At 39.1% G+C, this 27,708-nt stretch overlaps 1 protein-coding gene across 9 annotated transcripts in view; it reads right to left on the reverse strand.

Moving 5' to 3' along the window:
• The window catches only part of RERE (arginine-glutamic acid dipeptide repeats), a 771,648-nt gene that overhangs the window by 110,019 nt on the left and 633,921 nt on the right, over nucleotides 1-27,708 (reverse strand). For all 9 annotated transcript variants that reach the window (XM_037828609.1, XM_037828611.1, XM_037828612.1 and 6 more), the window contains one exon: nucleotides 6,203-6,301. In XM_037828609.1, coding sequence (XP_037684537.1) covers nucleotides 6,203-6,301 — 99 coding nt within the window. The remainder of the gene's footprint in view (nucleotides 1-6,202; nucleotides 6,302-27,708) is intronic.

Below are 27,708 nucleotides of genomic sequence, written 5' to 3' on the forward strand. Positions count from 1 at the left end.
TTCATTTTCAAGGTTTTAGAAAGTGAAGTTTAACTTCCTATAAATAAGGGAACAGTGTGATCCTTAGGCTCTGCAAGAGCTGAAAAACTGCCAAAACATTTCTCAAAACAGCCTGAAACAAGAAGAAACATCATAAAAATAAGTCAAAACCGATAAAGATTTATGTAGTCAAGGATCAATTATTCTGTACTCAGAATGTTCACTACTTTGAAGTCTTGTTTTGTTCTTTTAAAATGAAGCTGGGTGACGTGTGAGGCTCCCCTTTCCATCCCACTATCTCTGCCGAAATACCCAAGCAACAATGGAGATCATCAACATCTTGCCCGATATAAGCAAGTGCTGCAGGAAAAGGAGATAAGCAGGAAGACAGAACTTGGTGCTGTGTATTTTTAAATTCCAGAGGGAATGAAAGGTCAAGGGAGAATCGAAGGAAGGGAGAGAGGAAAGACAGCCGTGGCTAGGGAGGAGCTGCGGAGGCAGGAACAGTGAAGTGGGAGGGGCAGAGAGGCGAGAGGCGGAGAGGCGCCAACAGGAAATGCAGACCGAAGGAAAAGTTATGCTCAAGAATTAAAGGAAAGGAAAGATTAGAAGCAACTGTCATGTTACACACATACCAACAAGGGCCTAAAGAACATTACATGCCAGGCCAAGAAGACTGAAAGAAATCTTGGAAAGATCCTTTTCATGTCCTTAAATCTTTGTTCCATAAAGATTTTAAAAAATTTTGTAGAATTAAAACATTTCATCTATCCAATCTCTTAACTCCTTCTCATATAAATGGGTTTAAGGTGAGAAACAACATCAATATGACTTTTCAAAATAACTGAGTATAATGTTTTCACTTTGGCCACTGTCTGAAAGATAAAGAAGGTTTAATGATTTTTTTCATCTCTCCACTAATCAGGTAATATTTTATTTCAAAACAGCTACACTAACTTCATCATAAATCTGATAAAATTAAAGATTTAAAAGACTATTTCAACTAGCAATTTATACCAAACCTTCAAAGGCCATTTCAGTCCATCTCTGCTGCCACTTAGTTTTTTCCCCCTTCTTCCATTCCTCTCAACTCCCTGCACCGCCCTGCCCCACATCTGTAACCGTTCCATGAGCAAGTTCTCCTGGTTCTGACTTCAAAATACATCCAGGATCTCACCACTTCTCACCACCACCACTGCTAACACACCACTGAATCACCAGTCTCTGGCTTGGGCTATCACAAAAGCCTCCTGTAGTCCCCTCTCAACTCTGCAGCCAGAGTGATCCCCACTGTCAGATCCAGTCTCTCCTGTGCTTAGAAACTGCTCATGCAAACCACATTGCAGAATCCTCACCCTGGTTCCACAGGCTGTACCTGACCCAAGCTGCCCCTACCCCACTTCACTATCCACCTCTCCTACTACCCCCCCCCCCCCACTATGCTCCTAATACATTCTTGCCCATTCCTTCAACATGCAGAGTATGCTCTCACCTTAGGGCCTAGAATTTTCCTCTCCTCAACATCACTTAGGTGTCTGTTCAAATGTTACTTACCAAGCCTTTCCTGACACCCTTACATAAACTAGCACTTCCAATTACAGCTGACTCGGTCCTTGTTACTCAACTCAATCTCAGCACATGTACCACCACTTGGCATATATTGATTTACAGATGTTTTCCCCTCAAAACAAGACTCATAAGAGGAAGGACGTTGTGTTCTTTTGGACATGGCTCTTAGCACAGCACCTGGCACACAGTAAGCACTCAATGAATGTTGGTAACTAAATAAAAGAGAGTGCGATCAGGAGAGCACCTAAAATTTCTGAACATTCTTTCTTAACGTATTTTTAGATGTGGAAGGAACTTGCAATCAACATGTCAATCAGTGCCAACCTTCAACTTAATTTCTTTCAACCTGAAGGGCAGATGTCAAGCTGATAAACTCATTGAAAGGCTACATTTGAGAAAGCAGAAAAAACCTATGAGTGCTTTACAGCAATACCTTTTAAATGTCACAAGATGGGGATGTAGCTTCATGAAAACTCTTGTCTGCTGGGATGACAATCTGTGGGTCTGCAAATCTGTATTTGTGAGTACATTTCTCTCTTCCCTTCCCACTTCTTCTAATGTGCCATAGCAACAAAATGGACATATAAAATTCACCGTACTTACTTCAAGCCTATAGTTCCAGCTTTTGACTAATGTCCTTCAGGAGGTTAAGAGTCCTGCCAGCCCTCAAAATAAAAACAAGTCACCAGCCCTACTCCAAGTTACTCAGTTGTTTTTTTTTTTTAATTTAATAAATTTTATTTTGAAATAAATTCAACCTTACAGGAACAGTTGCAAAAACAGTACAAACCCCATACATAGAACTCCATCATACCCTGATCCCCTCCCCTGATACTCCGATCCATCACCTTTAAGATCCTGTCACACCACCGTCTCTTTCTTTCCCTCCCTCTCTCCCTATCATCCATCATCTATTGCTCTGTCCTCTGAATATATGAGAGCAAGCTGCACATATCTTTAAACAAACAATATAATTCACATATACCTTTCCCATGGACAAGAACATTCTTTTATGCAATCTCATTATGCGTAGCTAAGAAGTTCAAGAAATTTAACATTGATATAAAGCTTACATTCTATATTTCCTTTTTTATTTTCTTGTGTCCCATCTGTGTCCCTTTGAGCCTCCTCTCCTCTGACCTCAGATCCCATCCAGGATCATCCGTGGCATTTAATTGTCATCTATTTAGACTGTTTTTTTTTTTTTTTTTTCAATTGTGGAAACATATATATAGCCTAAATCTTCCCATTCCACTCCTTCCCTAGCATTGCATTAGTGGGATTAATCACATTTAGAATGTTGCAATGCTATCACCTTCCCACCATCCATTTCCAGAAGTTTCCCTTCACCCCAAACAGAAACCCTACCCTCATTTCTTAACTCCCCATTGCCCATTCCCCCACTTCTCGTAACCCATACTCTACTTTTCATCTCTATGGTCATATTCTCTGATACTTCCTTTGTGTTTACTGTGGGGCTTAAATTTAACATCTTAAATCTATAAAAATCTTGTTTTTCTCTGATACCAACTTCACTTCCATATGACACATAAACTATGTTCCTATACTCCATCATTCCCCCACTTTTATGTAGTTCTTGTCAAAAATTACATATTTTACATTGAGTCCAAAACCACAGATTTATCATTACAGTTCATGTATTTTAGATCCTGTAGGAAGTAAACAGTGGAGTTATAAATCAATACAGTAGTACTGGTATTTATATTTACCATGTGATCTTTACTGGAAATCTTTATTTCTTCATGTAGTCAATTGTTTAGTGTCCCTTCCTTTCAGCCTGCTCAACTCCCTTTAGCATTTCTTATAGGACTGATCACTGGTAATGAAGTCCCTCAGCTTTTGATTATCTGGGAATGTTTTCATCTCCCCATTTTTATCCTCCAGGTGTTTGTGAATTCTCCAAGTCTCTGATGGTTATTGACTTCTATTTGTATTCCATTGTGGTCAGAGAATGTGCTTTGAACAAATGCATTTTTTTTTTTTTTTTTTTTTTTTTTTAAATTTTATTGAGGCTTGTTTTTACGTCCCAGCATACGGTCCATTCTGGAGAAAGATCCATGATCACTAGAAAAGAATGTGTCCTGGTGACCTGGGATGTAATATTCAATATATGTCTGTTAAAATTCTCTATATCTCTCTCTCCTTTCTTTGTTTCTCTGTCGGTAGGGCTCTCTTTACTATCTGAAGCAGGGCAGGTCTTTTATTAGCAAACTCTCTCAGGATTTGTTTGTCTATGAAAAATTTAAGTTCTCCCTCAAATTTGAAGGAGAGTTTTGCTGGGTAAAGTATTCTTGGTTGGAAATTTTTCTCTCTCAGAATTTTAAATATGTCATGCCACTGCCTTCTCACCTCCATGGTGGCCACTGAGTAGTCACTACTTAGTCTTATGTTGTTTCCTTTGTATGTGGTGAATTGCTTTTCTCTTGCTGCTTTAAGAACTTGCTCCTTCTCTTCAGTATTTGACAATCTGATCAGAATATGTCTCGGAGTGGGTTTATTTGGATTTATTCTATTTGGAGTTTCCTGGGCATTTATGCTTTGTGTATTTCTATTGTGTAGAAGGTTTGGGAAGTTTCCCCCAACAATTTCTTTGAATACTCTTTCTAGACCTTTACCCTTCTCTTCCCCTTCTGGGACACCAATGAGTCTTAAATTTGGAAGTTTTATTTTATCTCTCATATTCCTGAGATCCATTTTGATTTTTTCTATTTTTTTTTGCTCATTCTTTCTTTTGTTCTTTCATTTTCTGTTCTGTGGTCCTCAAGGAGGCTGAGTTGTCGTTCAGCTTCCTCTAATCTTGTATTACGAGTATCCAGAGTCTTTTTAATTTGGCCTACAGTTTCTTTAATTTCCATAAGATCTTCTATTTTTTATTTACTCTTGCAATATCTTCTTTATGCTCTTCTAGGGTCTTCTTTATGTCTTTTATATCCTATGCCATGCTCTTCTTCATGTCCTTTATATCCCGTGCCATGCTCTCGTTGCCTGTCTGTAGTTCTTTGATTAATTGCGCCAAGTACTGTGTGTCTTTTGATCTTTTGATCTGGGTGTTTGGGTTCGGGTTCTCCAAATCGTCTAGTTTTATCATATGCTTTAAGATTTTTTGTTGTTTTTGGCCTCTTGGCATTTGCTTTACTTGATCTTTAATTTGTCAGAATTGCAGCTTGGTGGCGTACACTTTTTTTAACTAACCATCAGATGGCGTCTGTGAGTCACCTATTCCCCTCAAGTCAATTCTCCTCAACTTTGTGGTGTGTCGGGATCTGATCCTTGTGGGGTCCAATTGGTGCACTTAATTTGGGTGTGATATCGGTGCTGTCCGCCCTGAATGAGGGGCGTAGGAGCAGTTAGGGAGGAAGGGCAGCTTTAATAATCAAACCTCCCAGGTGTTCCAGGAGATTTAAGGCTGTTTTCTGCCACTGACCCAAAAGTCTCTGGTATTGGCATAGGTTCCCTGGGATTTCCGAGTGGTTCCCCCTTCTCTGCTATGCTCTTCCAGGACCTCTGTTGAGAGAGGGCCGTGGCACGTCACTAGTGCGTGCCGGCCTCCAGGGAAGCCCTGGGATGCTGGGCTGTGCAGGGGCGTTCCCAGCCAGCTTCAAAGATGGTTTAATGGGACGCATTAACTTCCCCTTTTCTGCACAGCTCCCCCCTCCCAGCTCTGGGACAATCAGCCGTGGATGTATTAAAGGCCACTATCCACGGCTGATATTGTGGCGTGTGAGCAGTGCTGCGGGAAAGACTCCCTGTCACGCTGGGTTTCTTGGCGCAGCTCTGTGCTATGGGTTCAGCCCCGGGCAGGGGTGCCCCCACCTGCTGGGCAGATGGCTGCAAGTCGTGCGTTTTTTTTCTCCTTTTGGCTCCCCTTTGCTCCCCTGGGCCTGAGACAATCAGCAGTGGATGTAGAAAGGGGTATCCTCCATGCCAGACATCGAGGCGTTAGCCCAGCCCACTCCCGTTGTATCTGTAGTTGCTCCCAGGCTTTTTTTTTTTTTTTTAAAGAACTAGTCCGTCTCCAAACACCAACCCACCATTTCCCCACACCACAGCGTGGCCGAGGGACTCCCAGCCGACTCACTCACTCGTTTCAGAATGCAGACTTCTGGTTTCACCAAATGCACGTTCCCTGTGGATTTAGCAGACCTTGTCTGGCTGGTGCTACTCTGAAAGTGGTGTTCTGGGTTACTTTCTGGTTTTTATCTAGTATTTTTCACAGAGGTGTTTTTTTGCCCTGTCTCACCTAGCCACCATCTTAGGTTCTCCCCACTCAGTTGGTTTTAACATGCTGTGCCTTAATATATGAGGTTCCAAAAGTCAGCTTGCATCAAAAACCAACCAACCAACCAACCAACCAAAATTAACTTGTTTTTAAGAGTAACTACCAATTTCTCCTGTTTTGCCATGAAACTTGAGAAAATCTTTCCCATCAGCTATGGAACCTGGGCTTACTAAAATCAAGTCTTTTTGTATAGTTAGGATGCTTCAAGAAGGCTCTCTCCTCTTGACAGATGGATGCCCTGAACAGTGACTCTCCTGAATCCACCTCTGTCCCCAAATAGCAGGGAGCTCACACACTATTAAGCGAACACCCCAATAACCCAGAACACAAGGGCAAATGCCCATCAATGCTCACCACTTCGTCCTCGGTCCAGCACTTTTCAATAAGCTTGGGCACAGGCTTCTTGACCAGGCGCTGTAGGGCTTTGCCAGCATCATAACCGCTTTCATGTAGCTAAAACAACAACAATTTTAGTTAATCAACTGCAACAAATAACAGTATTAGAAGAAAATAAATAAAAGGCAAGACCTGCATTTACTTTCTTTAATAGAAAAATCATGAAGGGACAGACAGACTCTTGATCTTTTTAGTCAGAATGGTAACTTGTTCTCACCCAACCATCTTCCCAATCCAGCTGTTCTGGGGGTGGGAAACAGGTAAGGCAGAGAACATTTCTGACAACAATAGGAACAGAATTAAGAACAACAACAACAAACATCTACTGAGTGTGTGGCCTGGCACAGTGCACAGCACATTCCACGTGCTCCTTTATCTTACTTAATCCCAGGAGGAAGATAATTCTCTCATTTAATCCTATGGGATAAGAACTATGGCCATCCCATTTTACAGATGAGGAAAACGAGGCATAGAAAGGTCAGGTAAAGGTGTCCCCACATTGAGCCAGTAGGTAGCAGAGCCAGGACTCAAACTCAGTGTGGCCTCTACTTATTCCATTCTTCCCAAAGAAGCCTAAAGACAAAGTAGACTGTCCTTTTCTTTCAGCATGTCTTAAGTTTTTCAACTGAAAAGAATTTAAAGTGCCTAAAATATAAGAACTTTTGAAAGAAAATAGTGTAATAAAACACTAATTTTTCAGTGCACAGGGCTGGGCACTTAATAAGCCCATAGTAAGTATTGTTGAAAGAAATGAATAAATGTTTGAATGAATAAAGGTTTCTCATCTTTCTAATGATTCAACTGCTTTTGGAAGGGATGTCTCAAGTATTTGTTTTCATTGTTCAGTCAGTGAAACTGAAAATATTAAAAATTAAAAATTTCAACAGCATTCCAACAGTTTAGAAGGCATCAATGTATTTTTTTTTAATCTTCATTTTATTGAGATATATTCACATACCACGCAGTCATACAAAACAAATCGTACTTTCGACTGTTTACAGTACCATTACATAGTGGTACATTCATCACCCAAATCAATCCCTGACACCTTCATTAGCACACACACAAAAATAACAAGAATAATAATTAGAGTGAAAAAGAGCAATTGAAGTAAAAAAGAACACTGGGTACCTTTGTCTGTTTTTTCCTTCCCCTATATATTTTATTTTTTTTTAATCATCATTTTATTGAGATATATTCACATACCACGCAGTCATACAAAACAAATTGTACTTTCTTTCGATTGTTTACAGTACCATTACATAGTTGTACATTCATCACCTAAATCAATCCCTGACACCTTCATTAGCACACACACACAAGAATAACAAGAATAATAATTAGAGTGAAAAAGAGCAATTGAAGTAAAAAAGAACACTGGGTACCTTTGTCTGTTTGTTTCCTTCCCCTACTTTTCTACGCATCCATCCATAAACTAGACAAAGTGGAGTTTGGTCCTTATGGCTTTCCCAATCCCTTTGTCACCCCTCATAAGCTACATTTTTATACAACTGTCTTCGAGATTCATGGGTTCTGGGTTGTAATTTGATAGTTTCAGGTATCCACCACCAGCTACCCCAATTCTTTAGAATCTAAAAAGAGTTGTCTAAAGTGTGCGTAAGAGTGCCCACCAGAGTGATCTCTCGGCTCGTTTTGGAATCTCTCTGCCACTGAAGCTTATTTCATTTCCTTTCCCATCCCCCTTTTGGTCAAGAAGATGTTCTCCGTCCCATGATGCCGGTCTACATTCCTCCCCGGGAGTCATATTCCACGTTGCCAGGGAGATTCACTCCCCTGGGTGTCTGATCCCGTAGGCGGAGGGCAGTGATTTCACCTTTCAAGTTGGCTTAGCTAGAGAGACAGGGCCACATCTGAGCAACAAAGAGGCATTCGGGAGGAGGCTCTTAGGCACAACCATAGGGAGGCCTAGCCTCTCCTTTGCAGCAACCGTCTTCCCAAGGGTAAAACCTGTGGTAGAGGGCTCAACCCATCAAACCACCAGTTCCCTATGTCTGTGGTCATGTTAGCAACCATGGAGGTGGGGTAGGCGAATACCCCTGCATTCTCCACAGGCTCCTCAAGGGGCACTACATCTTTTTTTTTCCTTGTTTTTTTTTTTTTTTTTTTTTAACTTTCCCTTCTTTTTTAAATCAACTGTATGAAAAAAAAGTTAAAAAGAAAACAAACATACAATAAAAGAACATTTCAAAGAGACCATAACAAGGGAGTAAGAAAAGACAACTAACCTAAGATAACTGCTTAACTTCCAACATGTTCCTACTTTACCCCAAGAAAGTTACCTAATATAGCAACATTTCTCTGAACTTGCTCCTACTATATCCATCAGAAATTAACAGACCATAGTCATTCCTGGGCATCCCCAGAAAGTTAAATAGCTTATCTGTACTTCTTGGATTATTGTTCCCCCTTCCTTAATTGCACTTTATTGCTAGTTCCCCTACATTCTACATTATAAGCCATTTGTTTTACATTTTTCAAAGTTCACATTAGTGGTAGCATATAATATTTCTCTTTTTGTGCCTGGCTTATTTCGCTCAGCATTATGTCTTCAAGGTTCATCCATGTTGTCATATGTTTCACGAGATCATTCCTTCTTACTGCCGCGTAGTATTCCATCGTGTGTATATACCACATTTTATTTGTCCACTCATCTGTTGAAGGACATTTGGGTTGTTTCCATCTCTTGGCAATTGTGAATAATGCTGCTATGAACATTGGCGTGCAGATATCTGTTCGTGTCACTGCTTTCCGATCTTCCGGGTATATACCGAGAAGTGGAATCGCTGGATCGAATGGTAGCTCTATCTCTAGTTTTCTAAGGAACTGCCAGACTGACTTCCAGAGTGGCTGAACCATTATACAGTCCCACCAACAGTGAATAAGAGTTCCAATTTCTCCACATCCCCTCCAGCATTTGTAGTTTCCTGTTTGTTTAATGGCAGCCATTCTAACCGGTGTTAGATGGTATCTCATTGTGGTCTTAATTTGCATCTCTCTAATAGCTAGTGAAGCTGAACATTTTTTCATGTGTTTCTTGGCCATTTGTATTTCCGCTTCAGAGAACTGTCTTTTCATGTCTTTTGCCCATTTTATAATTGGGCTGGCTGTACTATTGTCATTGAGTTGTAGGATTTCTTTGTATATGCAAGATATCAGTCTTTTGTCAGATACATGGTTTCCAAAAATTTTTTCCCATTGAGTTGGCTGCCTCTTTACCTTTTTGAGAAATTCCTTTGAGGTGCAGAAACTTCTAAGCTTGAGGAGTTCCCATTTATCTATTTTCTCTTTTGTTGCTTGTGCTTTGGGTGTAAAGTCTAGGAAGTGGCCGCCTAATACAAGGTCTTGAAGATGTTTTCCTACATTATCTTCTAGGAGTTTTATGGTACTTTCTTTTATATTGAGATCTTTGGTCCATTTTGAGTTAATTTTTGTGTAGGGGGTGAGGTAGGGGTCCTCTTTCATTCTTTTGGATATGGATATCCAACTCTCCCAGCCCCATTTGTTGAAAAGACCATTATGGCTCAGTTCAGTGACTTTGGGGGCCTTATCAAAGATCAGTCGGCCATAGATCTGAGGGTCTATCTCTGAATTCTCAATTCGATTCCATTGATCTATATGTCTATCTTTGGGCCAGTACCATGCTGTTTTGGCAACTGTGGCTTTATAATAAGCTTCAAAGTCAGGGAGTGTAAGTCCTCCCACTTCTTCGCTTTCTTTTTTAGAGTGTCTTTAGCAATTCGAGGCATCTTCCCTTTCCAAATAAATTTGATAACTAGCTTTTCCAAGTCTGCAAAGTAGGTTGTTAGAATTTTGATTGGGATTGCATTGAATCTGTAGATGAGTTTGGGTAGAATTGACATCTTAATGACATTTAGTCTTCCTATCCATGAACATGGAATATTTTTCCATCTTTTAAGGTCCCCTTCTATTTCTTTTAGTAGAGTTAGGTAGTTTTCTTTGTATAGGTCTTTTACATCTTTGGTTAAGTTTATTCCTAGGTACTTGATTTTTTTAGTTGCTATTGAAAATGGTACCTTTTTCTTGAGTGTCTCTTCAGTTTGTTCATTTCTAGCATATAGAAACATTACTGACTTATGTGCATTAACCTTGTATCCCGCTACTTTGCTAAATTTGTTTATTAGCTCCAGTAGCTGTATCGTCGATTTCTCAGGGTTTTCTAGATATAAGATCATATCATCTGCAAACAATGACAGTTTTACTTCTTCTTTCCCAATTTGGATGCCTTTTATTTCTTTGTCTTGCCGGATTGCCCTGGCTAGCACTTCCAGCACAATGTTGAATAACAGTGGTGACAGCGGGCATCCTTGTCTTGTTCCTGATCTTAGAGGGAAGGCTTTCAGTCTCTCACCATTGAGTACTATGCTGGCTGTGGGTTTTTCATATATGCTCTTTATCATGTTGAGGAAGTTTCCTTCAATTCCTACCTTTTGAAGTGTTTTTATCAAAAACGGATGTTGGATTTTGTCAAATGCTTTTTCAGCATCTATTGAGATGATCAATTGATTTTTCCCTTTTGACTTGTTAATGTGTTGTAATAGATTGATTGATTTTCTTATGTTGAACCATCCTTGCATGCCTGGAATAAACCCCACTTGGTCATGGTGTATGATTTTTTTAATGTGTCTTTGGATTCGATTTGCAAGTATTTTGTTGAGGATTTTTGCATCTATATTCATTAGGGAGATTGGCCGGTAGTTTTCCTTTTTTGTAACATCTTTGCCTGGTTTTGGTATTAGATTGATGTTAGCTTCATAAAATGAGTTAGGTAGTGTTCCATTTTCTTCAACGTTTTGAAAGAGTTTGAGTAAGATTGGTGTCAGTTCTTTCTGGAAAGTTTGGTAGAATTCCCCTGTGAAGCCATCTGGCCCTGGGCATTTATTTGTGGGAAGATTTTTGATGACTGATTGGATCTCTTTGCTTGTGATGGGTTGGTTGAGGTCTTCTATTTCTTCTCTGGTCAGTCTAGGTTGTTCATATGTTTCCAGGAAATTGTCCATTTCCTCTACATTATCCAGTTTGTTGCCATATAGTTGTTCATAGTATCCTCTTATAATTTTTTTTAATTTCTTCAGGATCTGCAGTTATGTCACCTTTTTAATTCATTATTTTGTTGATATGGGTCTTCTCTCTTTTTGATTTTGTCAGTCTAGCTAGGGGCTTGTCAATCTTGTTGATCTTCTCAAAGAACCAACTTTTGGTGATATTTATCCTCTGTATTGTTTTTTTGTTCTCTATGTCATTTATTTCTGCTTTAATCCTTGTTATTTCTTTTCTTGTACTTGGTTTAGGATTGGTTTGCTGTTCATTTTCTAGCTTCTTCAGTTGATCCATTAGTTCTTTGATTTTGGCTCTTTCTTCCTTTTTAATATATGCATTTAGTGCTATAAATTTCCCCCTTAGCACTGCTTTTGCTGCATCCCATAGGTTTTGGTATGTTGTGTTCTCATTTTCATTCTCTCTATATATTTAGCAATTTCTCTTGCTATTTCTTCTTTAACCCACTGATTGTTTAGGAGTGTGTTGTTTAACCTCCAGGTATTTGTGAATTTTCTAAGTCTCTGATGGTTACTGACTTCTAATTGTATTCCATTGTGGTCAGAGAATGTGCTTTGAATAATTTCAATCTTTTTAAATTTATTGAGGCTTGTTTTATGTCCCAGCATATGATCTATTCTGGAGAAAGTTCCATGAGCACTAGAAAAGTATGTGTATCCTGGTGATTTGGGATGTAATGTCCTGTATATGTCTGTTAAATCTAATTCATTTATCAGATTGTTTAGGTTTTCAGTTTCCTTATTGGTCTTCTGTCTGGTTGATCTATCTATAGGAGAGAGTGATGTGTTGAAGTCTCCCACAATTATTGTGGAAACATCAATTGCTTCCTTTAGTTTTGCCAGTGTTTCTCTCATGTATTTTGTGGCACTTTGATTGGGTGCTTAGACATTTACGATTGTTATTTCTTCTTGCTGAATTGCCCCTTTTATTAGTATGTAGTGGCCTTCTTTGTCTCTCAAAACATCCCTGCATTTGAAGTCTATTTTATCTGAGATTAATATTGCTACACCTGCTTTCTTTTGGCTGTAGCTTGCATGAAATATTTTTTTCCATCCTTTCACTTTCAGTTTCTTTGTGTCCCTGTGTCTAAGATGAGTCTCTTGTATGCAACATATTGATGGTTCATTTTTTTTGATCCATTCTGCGAATCTGTATCTTTTAATTGGGGAGTTTAATCCATTTACATTCAACGTTATAACCGTGAAGGCATTTCTTGAATCAGCCATCTTATCCTTTGGTTTATGCTTGTCATATTTTCCCCGTCTATTAATATCCTTTATTGTACCCATACCGAATCTCTTTAGTACTGAACCTTTCTCCAAGTCTCTCTGTCCTTTCTTTGTTTCTCTGTCTGTAGGGCTCCCTTTAGTATCTCCAGTAGGGCAGGGCTCTTGTTAGCAAATTCTCTCAGCATTTGTTTGTCTGTGAAAAATTTAAGCTCTCCCTCAAATTTGAAGGAGAGCTTTGCTGGAAAAAGTATTCTTGGCTGGAAATTTTTCTCACTCAGAATTTAAATATATCGTGCCACTGCCTTCTCGCCTCCATGGTGGCTGCTGAGTAGTCACTACTTAGTCTTATGCTGTTTCCTTTGTATGTGGTGAATTGCTTTTCTCTTGCTGCTTTCAGAACTTGCTCCTTCTCTTCTGTGTTTGACAGTGTGATCAGTATATGTCTCGGAGTGGGTTTATTTGGATTTATTCTATTTGGAGTTCGCTGAGCATTTATGATTTGTGTATTTATGTTGTTTAGAAGATTTGGGAAGTTTTCCCCAACAATTTCTTTGAATACTCTTCCTAGACCTTTACCCTTTTCTTCCCCTTCTGGGACACCAATGAGTCTTATATTTGGACGTTTCATATTATCTATCATATCCCTGAAGTCCATTTCGATTTTTTCAATTTTTTCCCCATTCTTTCTTTTATGCTTTCATTTTCCATTCTGTCATCTTGCAGGTCACTGATTCGTTGTTCAACTTCCTCTAGTCTTGTACTATGAGTGTCCAGAATCTTTTTAATTTGGTCAACAGTTTCTTTAATTTCCATAAGATCATCCATTTTTTTATTTAGTCTTGCAATGTCTTCTTTATGCTCTTCTAGGGTCTTCTTGATTTCCTTTGTCTCCTGTACTATGGTCTCATTGTTCATCTTTAGTTCTTTGAGTAGCTGCTCTAGATGCTGTGTCTCTTCTGATCTTTTGATTTGGGTGCTTGGGCTTGGGTTATCCATATCGTCTGGTTTTTTCATATGCTTTATAATTTTCTGTTGTTTTTGGCCTCGTGGCATTTGCTGAACTTGATAGGGTTCTTTTAGGATTTGTAGACCAATTGAAGTCCTTATCTCTAATTTATCAGATCTACAGCTTTGTGGAGTACACTTTCTCTAACTACCAGCAGGTGGCATCCACGCCCCCTTTTCTCCACAAGCCAGTTGTCCCCTGCTTAGCCTTTTTGGTGAGTGGGAGTGAGTCTTTGGGTCCATTGGTGTACCAAGCTTGCGTGTGTATTGGTGTTGCCTGCCCTGTATATGGGGCGTGTTTCTGGGCAGTCAGGGAGGGGGGTAGCTCTACAATCAAATCTCCCTGGTGATCCTAGAGTTTAAAGCTGCTGCAATAGTCTAATCCTTCAGTTCAGTCCTGCCACAGTTTGTCTCTGCACTGACCCACAAGTCCTTGGTATTGGCGTATGGCTCCTGAGACTTTGCAAGTGGGCCCTCTTCAGGCCGTGCACCCCGGGTCCTCTGTTGAGGATGACTGTGCTATTCACAGGTGAGTGCCGTCCCCCCAAGGCAGTTCTGGGCTGCTGGGCTGTGTAGGGAGGCTCCCAGTTGCTGAAATGATGGCTGAATGGGGCTTTGTTAATTCACACTGCTCTACTACCTTCCCAACTCTGGGACAATCAGCTGAGGTTGCAGGAAGGCTAATGTCCACGCCCAGTTTTGTGGTGTGTGCCTGTTGAAGCACTTCCGTCACACTGGGTTGTCTGGGGCAGTTCTGAGCTATGGGGCTGGCGATGGGCAGGAGTGTTTCCTGTCCACCAGGATGATGGCTGTGAGCGGACACCCCCCTTTTCTTGGGAAGTTGTGGTGTTTAGTGAATTTTCTCAGCCACTGGATTATTGCGTTTTGTCTCAGAGCTCTCGTAGTTCTGCTCTTGACTTGACCTGCCCAAATTGCAAGTCTTTGAAGCTTTCTGTATTGGGCTTCTTAGAGTAATTGTTTTAGAAAAAGAAAAAAATATTTAAAAAAAAAAAAAAAAAAAAAGGGCCCTCCTCAGAGATCTAATGGGTTATTGAAATGCTAAGAGACAAAGCAACCAGGGCCATTAGGAAAGGTCCACAGGGCAGAGAGATCAGCTTTTCTTCGGGATTTGCATATGTGCCTCAGGGCCTGAGCTCTGCCCTTCCCCTTTCTATGTTCACCAGAACTCCAAAAATCCTCCGCTTTTATTTTGGAGTTTTTCGTGTTGTTTTTTTTCTATGCCGTCTCCTCTCTGCTGGGCTGGCTGCTCTCAGATTCTCTGGTGTCTGGTCTCCGTCTATCTATGGTTGGAGTTTGGATCAGCAGAATGAGTTTCCGATAAGGGCTGCCACTGCAGTTCTCCCTTCTCCTTCCCGGAGCTGACAGCCCCTCCTCCCACGGGACTGAGCCTGGCAGGGAGGGGCGCGGGTCCCCTGGCAGCTAAAACTTACAGATTTCGCTGATCTCAGCAGTTCCACGTTTTCATGAGTGTTGTATGAAGTATGCCCAAAGTCAGATTGCTCTGTGGTGTCCAGTCCACGCAGTTCCTGGCTTTCTACCTACTTTCCTGGAGGAGTAACTAAAACATACAGCTCACCAGTCTGCCATCTTGCCCCGCCTCGCATCAATGTATTTTAAATCACAACTGTCCAAGGAAGTCCAGGTTATATGTTAACTATAACACTAATTCAGCTATCTTAAAACAAAACTAACACCTCTAACAACAACTAGTGTGGATCCTGCTTTGGAGTGGTGCTTCAGTGTGGGGTATGTGTGTAAATGAATGTGAATGCTGGATATTAACGTATTTGACATTCCGACATTAGACTATTTGTAAAATAAAATATCACTATAACTTGCAGATGTCTGAAAACTGTCCAATATAGCCTCATTTTAGAGGTATGAAAAGATTGAAATAAGGTTGAATTTCCATACTTTGCCTAACATCCGGGACAGGTAGATACCTGTCAAATTCTATAATATAACAAGCACTTAATAACAGGGATTAGAATTGAATAAAAAGAAAAACTTCCTGTCTATTTAATTTTTAAAAGCATGCATTTTGGTGATAATTTAAAATCAAGCTGATCAAATCATAAATTCCTAATGAAAAGCTCATGGCAAAATTAACAGCATTTTAGAAGAGGTAATTACAGTGTGGGGAGTAATTATAAGGAGAATGATTAAAAACTATGGACTTTGGAGTCAGACTGCTTGGATTCGAATTCTAGCCTTACTACTTACTAGGTGTATGACCTCGGGCAAATTACTCATCCTCTTTGTGCCTCAATTTTCTCATCTTTCAATACAGGTATGACAATAACATCTACCTCTTTAAGCTACGGTTAAGAGCAACATTAGGAAATGTATCTAAATTCCTTAGAAATATATCTGGTACATGGTATGTGCTTAAATGAGTTATTTATTTTAAAATGAAAAGAAAGGAAGGAGGGAGGGAGGGAGGGAGGGTAGGAAGGAAGGAAAGAAAGAAGGAAAGAAGGGAAAGCAAGCAAGCAGTCTCCTCAATTTTCTAGATAGAGAGTATCCTTTTCAGAGATAGGGGAAAAATTATAAGAGGAAAACCATGTGTTTCATATAATTGCCCATGTATAATAATACTTCATGAAACCTGATTAAAACTCTGATACAGTGCGCAGAAAAATTTAAAAATGGAAAATCGTATGTGGCTAGTAACAGGAAATTACTCAAATTAAAATCAAAATGTTATTAATCCCTAGAAGGCTGCTGTCTTTGGTTCAATAAGGAAAGCTTTAAACAGTAGCTGGAAGAAATCTTTCAAGTAACTTGTTGAGCTTGTTGCTGCTGCTGGGCTGGTCAATTAGAGGACGGTTACTGCTTGTACAATGTCCCTCAGGTACGTTTCCAGTGAGATGCTTATTAGAGAAAGAGGCATTTTCCCCTAAACCTTATCCCAACATTTGTGCTTCTTTTACAAATCTTTATTTCAGATCATACTTTCCCCTGAAGAAGCTATTGCAATGTATGTGCTAAACTGAGCTATCTCCTGCCTCCCTGTTCTCTAAGTAACGGTAACTTCCTTTCATTTGATCCACTGCCTGCCTATTCCCTTAATATGCCTACTCCTGACCTTTCCATGATATAATCCCAATAAATATTCAGAACGTCTACCCCTTCCACCTCTACACAACACATATTTGAAAAGTGTAAGATGTGTGATTAATTACTGAAAGTGATGAATTTTATTGAACGAATGAAGTCTGGACATTATTGTGCTGTCATCAATAATTCATGAAGCCTAATACAAAAGCTGGGCCAAGTGGCTGTTCTGGCATACCCTCTTCCGGGGGGAACCAAAAAGAACCTTTTTCTACAGGGGCACCCTCTTCTTAATGTTATAAACATTGATTTCCACTTTCCAGGAATCTTGTCTGAGAAAATTCTGAGAGAGACTTTACATCTTTAGAGAAATACTTTAATGATAACTTATTAAAGATACATTTTTAACATATTAAAAATTATGGCCCATGTAGCTTCACAACAGTGAAGACTATCTTTAGAGCACTCTGGAAATATTGGAGTTCAGGACATCATTCATTCAACAAATATTTATTGAGTGTGAAACTGTGTGCATCACTCTAGGTGCTGGGGACATACAGAGCTGTGAATAACAGCACAGACACCAGAAACATATGATCGAGAATGGTGTGAACCGTGAGAATTGGTTCTACCATGACACATCCATCTAGATGTCAAATCTAATCTCTGAGGTTCTAAAAGCCTAGGTTTACCTTCTTAGCTCAGTGCATTGTGCACAGGTAAGCCCTTCGTAACACAGGTTTTTCTGGATAATTACCAAGATTTTCTTTCCTCCGGGGTTAAAATAGTGTTCAAGGAGAGTTAAACTAGATATTTCAACTGTATTCCTCATGTAAATTTGATTTGATAAGTCAACCAAAATATTGGCTATCTTAAATCTCTAAAAACTGTCATTAAAATACTCCCTCTAACATAGTATTGAGATCTGAAGGATTAAAATAATTTCATCTTGAGAAAAACATTGTGGGTTTCAAATTTTAAGACCTGAATCTCAACCACTCAGATAAACATCTATATATCTTCAAATTCAGCACAGTTTTCCCAATATTGCTAAGGTAAAGGGTCCTTTAATGTGAACAACATTTTCTACCATTTCCCAGAGAAGGTTGTCCAAAGAAATTGCAATAAAAGGGGGAAAAAACCTTCAAAGTCTTATAGCTTCACTTTGTAGCCATGGAAAAGCAATTGAAGCAAGATAATTAAACTTTCTGCCCATTTTGCAACTAAGCCTGGCTAGTAAAATCTGGGATTAAATGCAATTTTAATATAGAGTGTAGAGAATCGTACATTATGGAGCTGTTGCAGAAAGATCATTGCCAAAAGCAAGGACCACATACAGCATCTTGACTCAATCAGCTTCTCATCTCCACAAGCTACTGGTGGGAGAAGCACTTAGCTCTTTCACCATCCTTATCACCTTACCAGCCACTAAGGCCAGGGTGTCATTTAGCAAAACCACTGTTCTCAAATTGTCACCACAGGTTTTGGGGTTTTTAAAATCCAATGTTCAAGGGAAAATTTACTTGTAAATCTGCCTCTTGTCCAGTATCACTATCAACTGGAGTGACAGTGTTTCCACACAGCTAAAACCTGTTTTCCCATAAACCACAGGGGAAGATTTGGGTTTTTAACTGGAGAATTTGATCACAAATGTAGACTCACCAACCCACTAGCCGTTTGAGCCACTCCATCATGAACAATCCCTGTTTTTCTGTTGTTCCATCAGTAGTGCCTCTGGCCCCCTGGGCTTGCCCCACAGAATCCTCAAATGTATGTTCTTCCCTTTATTTTTGGTTGTTCATGTGAATGACAAACGTGAACTCTTCCCCTTTAGGTATCCATCCCTCCTCCACCACACCTTCTTCACCAGAAGTCCAGTGTCCATGAGATCCAGGGTTCAGTGGTATGTCCCAGCCTCAGAGGCAAGCTGCTCACACGACATTCTCTTTGCCTTCATGCATTCAACAAAGAGTCCCTGAGCAATTCCTTATGCCAGTTACCGTGCTAGCAATGAGGATACAGTGCATGCAAAGATGGGTAAGAGTGAGTGATGGCGAGTCAAGAGTAGCTTCTGAGTAACAAACTCCTGGTTTGGCTCCACCATAACAAACATAATCACTATAGTGGATCACTCAGAGACAAAGACATTGTGCCATATGTAACCGGACACATTTAGCCAGTTGCATAAAAAGCTCTCAAGGACTCCAGGTGCCCAATGGCCCTTATACATAAACGTTCAAGTGCCTTCTGCACCCAGTGAAAGCAGCACAGGATTAGGGGTAGAAACAGATTTTATTACCAGCTTCGTCACAAACCTAGCTGAATTGTAGTCCTCATCTGTCAATTGGGCATAATAACAACCAGCCCTCAGCTGTGTCACAGAACAATGGAAAGCATTAAATGAGAGACAGTGTGTCAAGATACTCTGAAATGTAAAATAACTATAAAACTATATAATGGTATCAATCATAGGGAGTAATATTTTAGGTACTTGTTCTCTTATCTAAAACAATTCAAATACCAAGATGGTCAACAGAACCAACCACGCTGGCGACTAACCATATTGTTGTCCCATTAACAGCCTCTGATCTCTTTGGAAATAAGAGGAAGAAAGAAAGGGCCATGCCGCAGAGAAGAAAAACACATTTCTGCATAATTGCCCAAGTTAAAGCTGCCACTCTCACTCTGCCTAACAAATCATTCCCTACTTATTACTTTCTATAATTTAATATATATAAGTGCTTTATTGGCAAGCTTCTCAAAAGAATAAATAATACTTAATGACTGCCCACAGTTTAATTAACTCATGATTGAACGTCTCATGGATTGCTATAAACATTAAATTCTATCTTTCCTCAAAGCTGCCATGGATGGAAGTTTTGTTTTAAGCTTTAACTCTCCTGCCTAAACAATTCTGAAATTTAGCAAATTTTGTATATTGGACAGAGGGTGAGAGAAAGACTCTTAATGCCTGGTTATAAAGAATGTTATTTTATAGAGTAAGGACAAGGTTTTAGTTAAAGAAGACTGAAAATGTGCACATCCAAACACCTCATTTATATTACAGTAGGCATTAAACACCTCTGCATCTCAGGCAGTCTTATTAGCATAAACTCTGAGTATTAACACAAGGTTTCAAGTTTCTACTCTGGCTTCTCATCTTAGCTGCCATTTTCTGTCTGCATGATGTTGCAAATAAATTTTCCTTCTGGCATGGCTCAGCTGTCAAGTACCCTCTGTTCTATAATGAACTCATGAATTACATCTCCCTGCCCTGACATCTCTGGTCTCAACCCATCAAAATATTGTTTCTTCGAGGGTAATTTATATCTTAATTTAATGTCCCTTTTGCTGTGACCTTTTAAGATCAAATGGCATCGCATCTGGCAGTTTATATACCACCAAAACATCCTTTTACAATTACAACAATTAAAACAACTGTAGAAAAAGCATATCTGAGTTAGGCTGAATTCAGGCAAAATATTAAATAACTACAGTCCATTTAGAACAGTACTAGGTTTCAAAGTCTTTGCTCTATGCAAAATATGCTGTTTATCCATGGCAAGAAATTTCCAAAATAATTAGAAAGGGGAAAAAAGAGTGGGATTTGGAATAAGTCTTAAAATTCTTAATGTAGTTTTAATTATTTCAACTGTTAAATAGGAAAGATCTAGCTGAAATCTGTCCAAGAAAACTTAAAAAAGAAATTCCTCACAAACCTTAATTCACAGATACTAAATTTTCAGTCATACATCCATCACCAATGACCTGCTACCAAGCAAAAAATTATGATACACATATACATTTTGAAGTCAGAACTAAAATGAAAGCCATAGTGGTTTGTTCCTTATCACTATTATTTTGGTCCATTTTCACTCCAAATAATGCTATTTAAGCACTGGAGAGGCCAAATTTGTCTAAATGTTTTTATGGGAGCATATTTTAGAGATAATATCTTAACTGTTGAGAGTAGGGTCCAGTTAATTTTCAGAAGGAAATACACAGTCACAGAACCAACACTCTTTCCTTCCTTTCATCAAACACTTTTTGAATAACAATGTTCCAGGAATCCTGCCAGCCCCTGGTGTTCCACGGGAGAAAGGAATGGGGAACAGTGTGTGTTCAGTATCACATAGTGTGCTAGGAACTGTGTTAAATCTTTAGAATATGATCTCTTCATTCCTCATAGCACTCTTTGTGGCAAGAGTACTGAAGATGAGGAAATGAGAGGTTAAGTGTCTTGCTCAAGGCCACGTCCACAGTAAGCAGCAAAACTAAGATTCTAACATAAACCCATGTTCTAGGAGGAAGACTGAGACTACAATGAGAATGTCTATAAAGGAGCAGCATAGGGTTGGCAAATCTGGTGGGAATGACAGGTAGAGAGACTGGTCCTTTAGCTGCAATGACATAACAACACACTCTCTTTTCTTAACTGGGGTGGGGTTGCAGGGTAGGTAGAGGGAAGGAGAGAAGCAGCAACTCAGGGAAGATGGAAAGACACATATATAAACAAAATAACAACAGAATAAATGCTGTCATAAAAACACACAAAGTTGAGGAACAGTGACAGAGGTGACATTAACTCTGTCTGGAAAATCCAAGATGACTTCTCAAAGGAGGTTTTAAGAGACCACTAGGGTACAATATGATTAAGCTTGCCTATACTTAATGAACAGCAACAACCAAAACAAACAATAAAAACACTATATTCTGGGGCAAGTAAAAATAGGCAGTAATATGTCTAGGTAACTTCTCACAACTGACTTTCCCTTGGCTTATACAACATCACCATATTGCTCATTCAAAGTAAGTTCCCATGCATTATTGTACCCAGAAATTAGCTGTCATTGTCTCCCGGGTATTGTATTTTTGAGGGTACTCTAAACTAACAGGAAGAAGAGCCTCATTCAGCACAGAGATTAGAAAGTAATGCTGGCACTTCAACTGCGGCCGGTAAACTATTTTAAAAATACAGAACAAACCAAACTCGGAACATGCTGGCCATTTTGAGGCTCCAATCTGATACCTTTGTTTGCTCAGACACAAACACTTGGAAAGAAAGAGCTTGACGTTCTGGACCAAAGATAAGGTTTGGGGTTACACAAAGTTGAAGTCTAAATGGGACAGGGTTCCTGGCTCTGGTTTGATTTGAATCCCAGCTCTGCATTAGCTATGTGATATTAAGCAAGTTAATGCATCTCTCTAAACCTCAGTTTTCTCAGTTGCAGAAAGGGAGAGTATATTACCTATCTTGAAGAACTGTTTAGGACAAAATGAGATATGAGCATGATTCCAGGAGCACAATAAATGTTCAATTAAGCCAACTAAAAATACATGGGACTGGATGAGTGTTACGGCGAAACAGCATGGAGAAGAGAGAAGGCCCTAGAACTGAGGAATGAGACTTTCAAGGGGTAAAAAAGATACTCTAAAAGCCATGTGATGACGCTAGGAAGTGCTTTTATGTTTTAAATTAACAGCACAGACTTTGTCTTCCTACATGCTAAGAAAAGTGTACAAGCTTTAGAGCTCTATAGGAAAGAACACTGATAATCCATTTTATTCTACAATACTTACAAAAGAGAATGAAAAACGGCACTGAGAAGGGAAACAACAGAGAAGTTGGTAATTTGTTGGGAAACTACAGAAACTCTCAGGCAGAGGAAACCAGGAAACTCAGGAAAGAAAGGTAACACACTGTCCTGGGCAGAGCAGCAGCCTGGGGAGAGGAGAATGGGATTTTCCTCTCTGCATCACCTGTGACAGAAGGGGCTGAAAAAGGTAACTGCTGGAACTTCCCAACTTTTAACAGTCCCTCACTTTATAAAGACTTTTTTGAAAAGGCAAAATACTAAAGGATATTTCAAGCAAAATAAATAAATATTAATTCATAACAATTTTTTTAAAAAATAAACAACATAATTGCTACTGAGTTAGGCCAAATTCCCTAGGCCAAACATGTAACAACTAATACACAGGATTCACTTACAATTTAGGTCTTTAGATGAAATTATGGAGAATTCATCACTTACACAGTTAAAATCACTTCTTAGGAACAAAACTTTTCCTCCTGCTTTCCGTATATGAGTTCAGCCACAAAACCTAAAGAAAGCAAGGATGTTGGGGTTCTACACTGCTGTTCCCATGGGAGGGGTGTGATGGTTAGGTTCATGTGTCAACTTGGCCAGGTGACCCAGCTGTCTGGTCAAGCAAACACTGGCCTAACAATTGCTGTGAGGATGTTTGAGGCTGGTTAATAAACCAACAGGCTGGTTTATTAAATCATCAGTCAGTGGACTGCAGCTGTGACTGATGACTCATCAAAGGGTGTGCCTTCCACAATGAGAGAATGCGATTGGCTGGATTTAATCCAATTTATCAGTTGAAGACTTATAAGCAAGACAGATACAGGATCTTCACTTCTTCTTCGGCTGCCCGGTGAAGCATTTCCTGAGGAGTTCGTCAAAGTTGCTGGTTTGTTTCCTGAGGAGTTCATCAGACATCTTCCTCGGAGTTGACAGTTCGCTGACGGCTCTATAGAATTTGGACTCGTGCATACCCACAGTTGCGTGAGTCACTTTTACAATTTGATAACCAGAGACACCTCTCATTGATTCTGTTTCCCTAGAGAACCCTAACTAATACAGAGGGTGACTCCTTAAAACTCAGCAAATAATTCTACTGATGATCAAACTCAGTTTAACGAGAAAGATGACTGTAACTCTGGCCACAAAGAGAAAAACTAATAGATTCATGAATCTAGATTCCTTTTGCTGCTTTTCTGGGTAAGTATTGGTCAGTTTAGAGAGACCTATGTCTGGCCCCAGTAGAAATAGTTCAGGGCCACAAATGAAAATTAGAACACATTTTTACTTATTCCTAGTACACTAATAGTCTTCAAAACAGGAAAACAAAAACTGTAAGGTTCTAACATGAAACTGGGCAAAAGGCTACCAGATGACCAACAGAAAAAACACGGTTCTATCCACTTCACGTAGGTACTAGCTAACCTAGTTGTAAGTGCTAAACTGACCTAGAAAGTACATGTGAAAGATAGGCTAAGGGTCAAATTTAACCATATTTATTTGTACAGTTAAAAACAAACAAAGAAAACTAGTTGCAACAAGACTAGCTGCACTGGTATTAAGAGGAAAACATTTAAGAAAACTGTCTTAAATCCTACTCTGAAAACTGTCTCAAAAGAACAAATCAGACAGATGGCATGATTTCAAAAGAGAGCAGTGGTAGAAGACAGCCTGACTGTTGAAGACACAAAAAATATTGCAAAATATAAGGCAAACCAAAATTTAACACGATTTTGTATAATTGCAACTACAAGTAATCACTTAGAGGCACCAAGTAAAAGTATGCTTCATTTGAGAACAAGAAAAGGTATACCTCATTTCTGAAGTGAAATAAATAGGAGAGGGGAAAAAAAAGCCAACCTTTCTAAAAATGCTTAGGGAACAGGTACTCCTCAAGAACTGTGGTGAGATGGAATACATGGCCCAACAAGTACTGTGGTGGGGAGTAGGGAGGTAGACCAAGAGGCAGTGCTGCAGGAGGGCAGACAGGACAGCTTTGGGGCAGCCCAGTGAGCAAGTGGGTAGGGGGAAATGTCCAGCTTCCCGGAGCAGAACGCTGGCCAGGCAAACACAGGTTGTCAGAGTACAGCAGAGCAGGGCTACGGGACTGGAAACTACAACAGACTAGATTGGGCAGAGCCTTTAAGGGGAGCCTGGACCTACCCATGGCCACCTCAAAGATCAAGGCTGTAACAACAGAAGACAAGCTGCTGGATCTTGCCCATGTGTGCACTCTTTCTAAAATTTTATAAATTGAGTGTCCTCAAATGTTAAGGAAATATCACCATCACTACTAGATAAATTTCTAAATTCTTAATATCAGAAAGCACATACTTAAATCTAAATAAATCAAACTGACAGAAAAGGATAGGAAATAAAAATAATAAACTATTATGAAAAGCAGAAAGCACCGTAACATTAATATTAGTAACACTTTATATATAATAATGAAGTACAACTATGGTGGACAGAAAAATGATCACCAACATGCTATCCATGTCAAATCCCTAGAAACCTGTGAAAGTGACCTTATTTGGAAAAAAGTCTTTGCATATTGATTAATTAAGGGTTTTGAGATGACAAAATAATCCTAGATGATCTGGGTGGGCCCTAAAAAACCCAATGACAAGCATCCTTAATAGACAGAGGCAGAAAGCAAGAGAAGGAGAGGGAGAGGGGGAGGGGAAGGGGGGAAGGGGGAGGGGGGAAAGGGCAAGGGACAAAAGAGAAGACACAGACACTCAGAGAAGGTGAATGTGAGGGGTGAGCAGAGAGAGATGCAGCCACAAGCCCAGGAATGCTGGCAGCTGCCAGAACCTGGAAGAGGCAAGGAAGGGACTCTACCCTATGGAACCAGAGGGAGCATGGTCTGTTTGATACCTTGATTTCAGTATTTCTGGCCTTTAGAACTAATGAATGAACAAATGTCTGTTCTTCTAAGCCACAAGTTTGTGGTAATAGTTACAGCAGTCCTAGGAAACTAACATACCAACTTTCAAACTTTGGGGGTAAAAACTTATTTAGGAGAACTATGAAAAGTATGTGGGAGAAAAATTCTAAAGGCTCAAGTTATAAAGGAGACATGAGTATTAAGAAAGATAATTTTAGAATTTTGTAGTACATGCTAGAACTTAACATTTCGCTCTCATGTATTAATACTTAAAAGTTATTTTTTAAAAAACAAACTTTTAACATGTTAACATATGAGCCCTTTTAAAAATCGTATGCCTAATTTGTTCAAACAATTACATGCTTACTTAGATTATCAAAATTTTCATCAAGTGTTTTGGTGCACCTGTGTCCTCCCACAGGGCCTCCCAAAAAGCAGGAACTCAATCATGTTTACTGCTGAATAAATAAACGAATGAATGATTTTATTAAACCCTCTTCTTAAGCAAAAAAAGGCTAAGGACTTTTATCCTCATTTGCTAAAATACTTATTATAGGTTCAAAGATATTAAATGTCTACTGATTGGCATAAAGTGGATGTTTTTTCAAAACATCACTAGCAAATCTCAACAGACTTTACTGCTTTTTAGCATGGAAAAAAAAACATCATCTAAAAAGTGTCTTGCATTAGTAAATTAACTTTCTAAGTTTTGCATCATATTTAATGAAGTCTCCTATGAGAAATGGAGATGCATAGACAGGCTGCAGCCTGCAGGATTTCTAACCGACTGACATGGCAAATCTTCAAAGCTGTTGATTCACTGGACATTTAAGAAGACTGCTACACAGCACTGGCCTCAATTTTATTCTGTTCCCAAATCTAAATTATTTTGTGTATCAATATAAGAGAGGGTATGCTTACTAATTTGAAAGTGATAACCATACTTAGCCTCATTGGGTTGTTTTGAGGATTAAATTAATTCATTCCTAAAAAGCACTTACACTTCTGCCTTGCATGCAATAAACAATCAACAAATTAGCTTTATTACTGTTATTTTTGTTGGTATTAACTATATTAGGCAGCTGACCAACAGTTGATACGCAATGAAACGAAAATAAGTGATACATTTAGGGGTTCATGTCTGATTGAAAATTCAGCTGCAAAGTTCAAAGTGGGACAGAAGTGGTTCAGCAGAAGCGAATATAAAATGAAAGTAACAAAACAAGATAAAAATGAATGCTATGTGCACATATTGCTATAAGTTGAGACTGCATTCAGAAGACCAGCTTTTAAGATAATTGAAGTGGTACTTCTTTGCCACTTTATGCTGATCAGACCTGGGGAATGATGCTTAATAATACGCGGTGCCACATTTTTAAAGACATGTAGACAGAGCTGACCAGAGGAGAAATAAAATGGCATAGATAAAAAAAATGGCTAGTACTACAACACAGATAAATTTGGAAACATGCTAAGCAAAAGAAGCAATCACAAAAGACTACATACTACCCAAATTCACTTATGTGAAATGTCCAGAATATGCAAATCAATAGAGACAGAAAGTAGATTAGCAGATGCCTAAAACTGGAGGAGGGAGGAGTATCTAGGGTGGGGGGGGAAGTTAATCATCGCAAAGATTCTTTCTGGGGTGACAAAAATGTTACAAAACTGATTGTGGCAATGGTTGCACAACTCTGTGAACATATTAAAAACTATCAAATTGTACACTTTAAATGGGTGAATTGTACGGTATACGCATTATATCTAAAAAAAGGCAGTTATATAACAAAAAATAAAAGAAAGGAAAAAATGGCTAAAGAAACTTGAGAGCATTTTACATGGATAAGAGGAGGGACTCCAATTGTGAACAGCTTCATTAGAAGCAAGACAAATGAAAAGAACCTACAGCAAGACTCCTCTGTTAAAATTATCAAAACCAAAATTGTGCTGTAATAAGTAATGAAGGTGGCATTACCAGTGGGGTGTTTCATCTTCCCATCCAATCCTGTGAAACTGTACAATGCTATCAATATTTAGGGAAGAGAATAAAATGCAATGCAAAGTTCAACTTTAAGTAAAGTTATAGATGATCTAAAAAATAACAATATTAAAGCATTACATTTAAAAAGTTCAACTCTTTATTCAAATGAGATAAAATAGTAAGAATAAAACAAGCAATGTGCACTGAAAGTATTATTACCACCTCGAACTTGAGAGTATTATGAAGTCTATGACGTCTCAAGCACAAAAGGAGTCACGTTAAATTTCTAAACATTTAATTTCAAAACAGAAGTTCAAAATGCTAATTCCTTGAAGTACAATAAATAAAAGTTGAAATTCACATATTATTAAGCTAATAATCCACTGAGAAGGTAGTAGTTATACTTAAAAGGCTCAACTGCATGGCCTTTCTGGCACCCTCACTTAATGCTGTATTTAACACTATAACATGCAATAGGTGCCAATATCCTGCTATTACATAAATAAAACACTAGCAAAGGTCCTTGTCAAGAAGGATTTATAAACGTGCTGTTCTGAAATTTATTGGATTTCCATAAATAAGAAATCATATAGCAT

This window comes from Choloepus didactylus, chromosome 2 (genome assembly GCF_015220235.1).
Source record: "Choloepus didactylus isolate mChoDid1 chromosome 2, mChoDid1.pri, whole genome shotgun sequence".
In the NCBI taxonomy this organism is placed as follows: domain Eukaryota; kingdom Metazoa; phylum Chordata; class Mammalia; order Pilosa; family Megalonychidae; genus Choloepus; species Choloepus didactylus.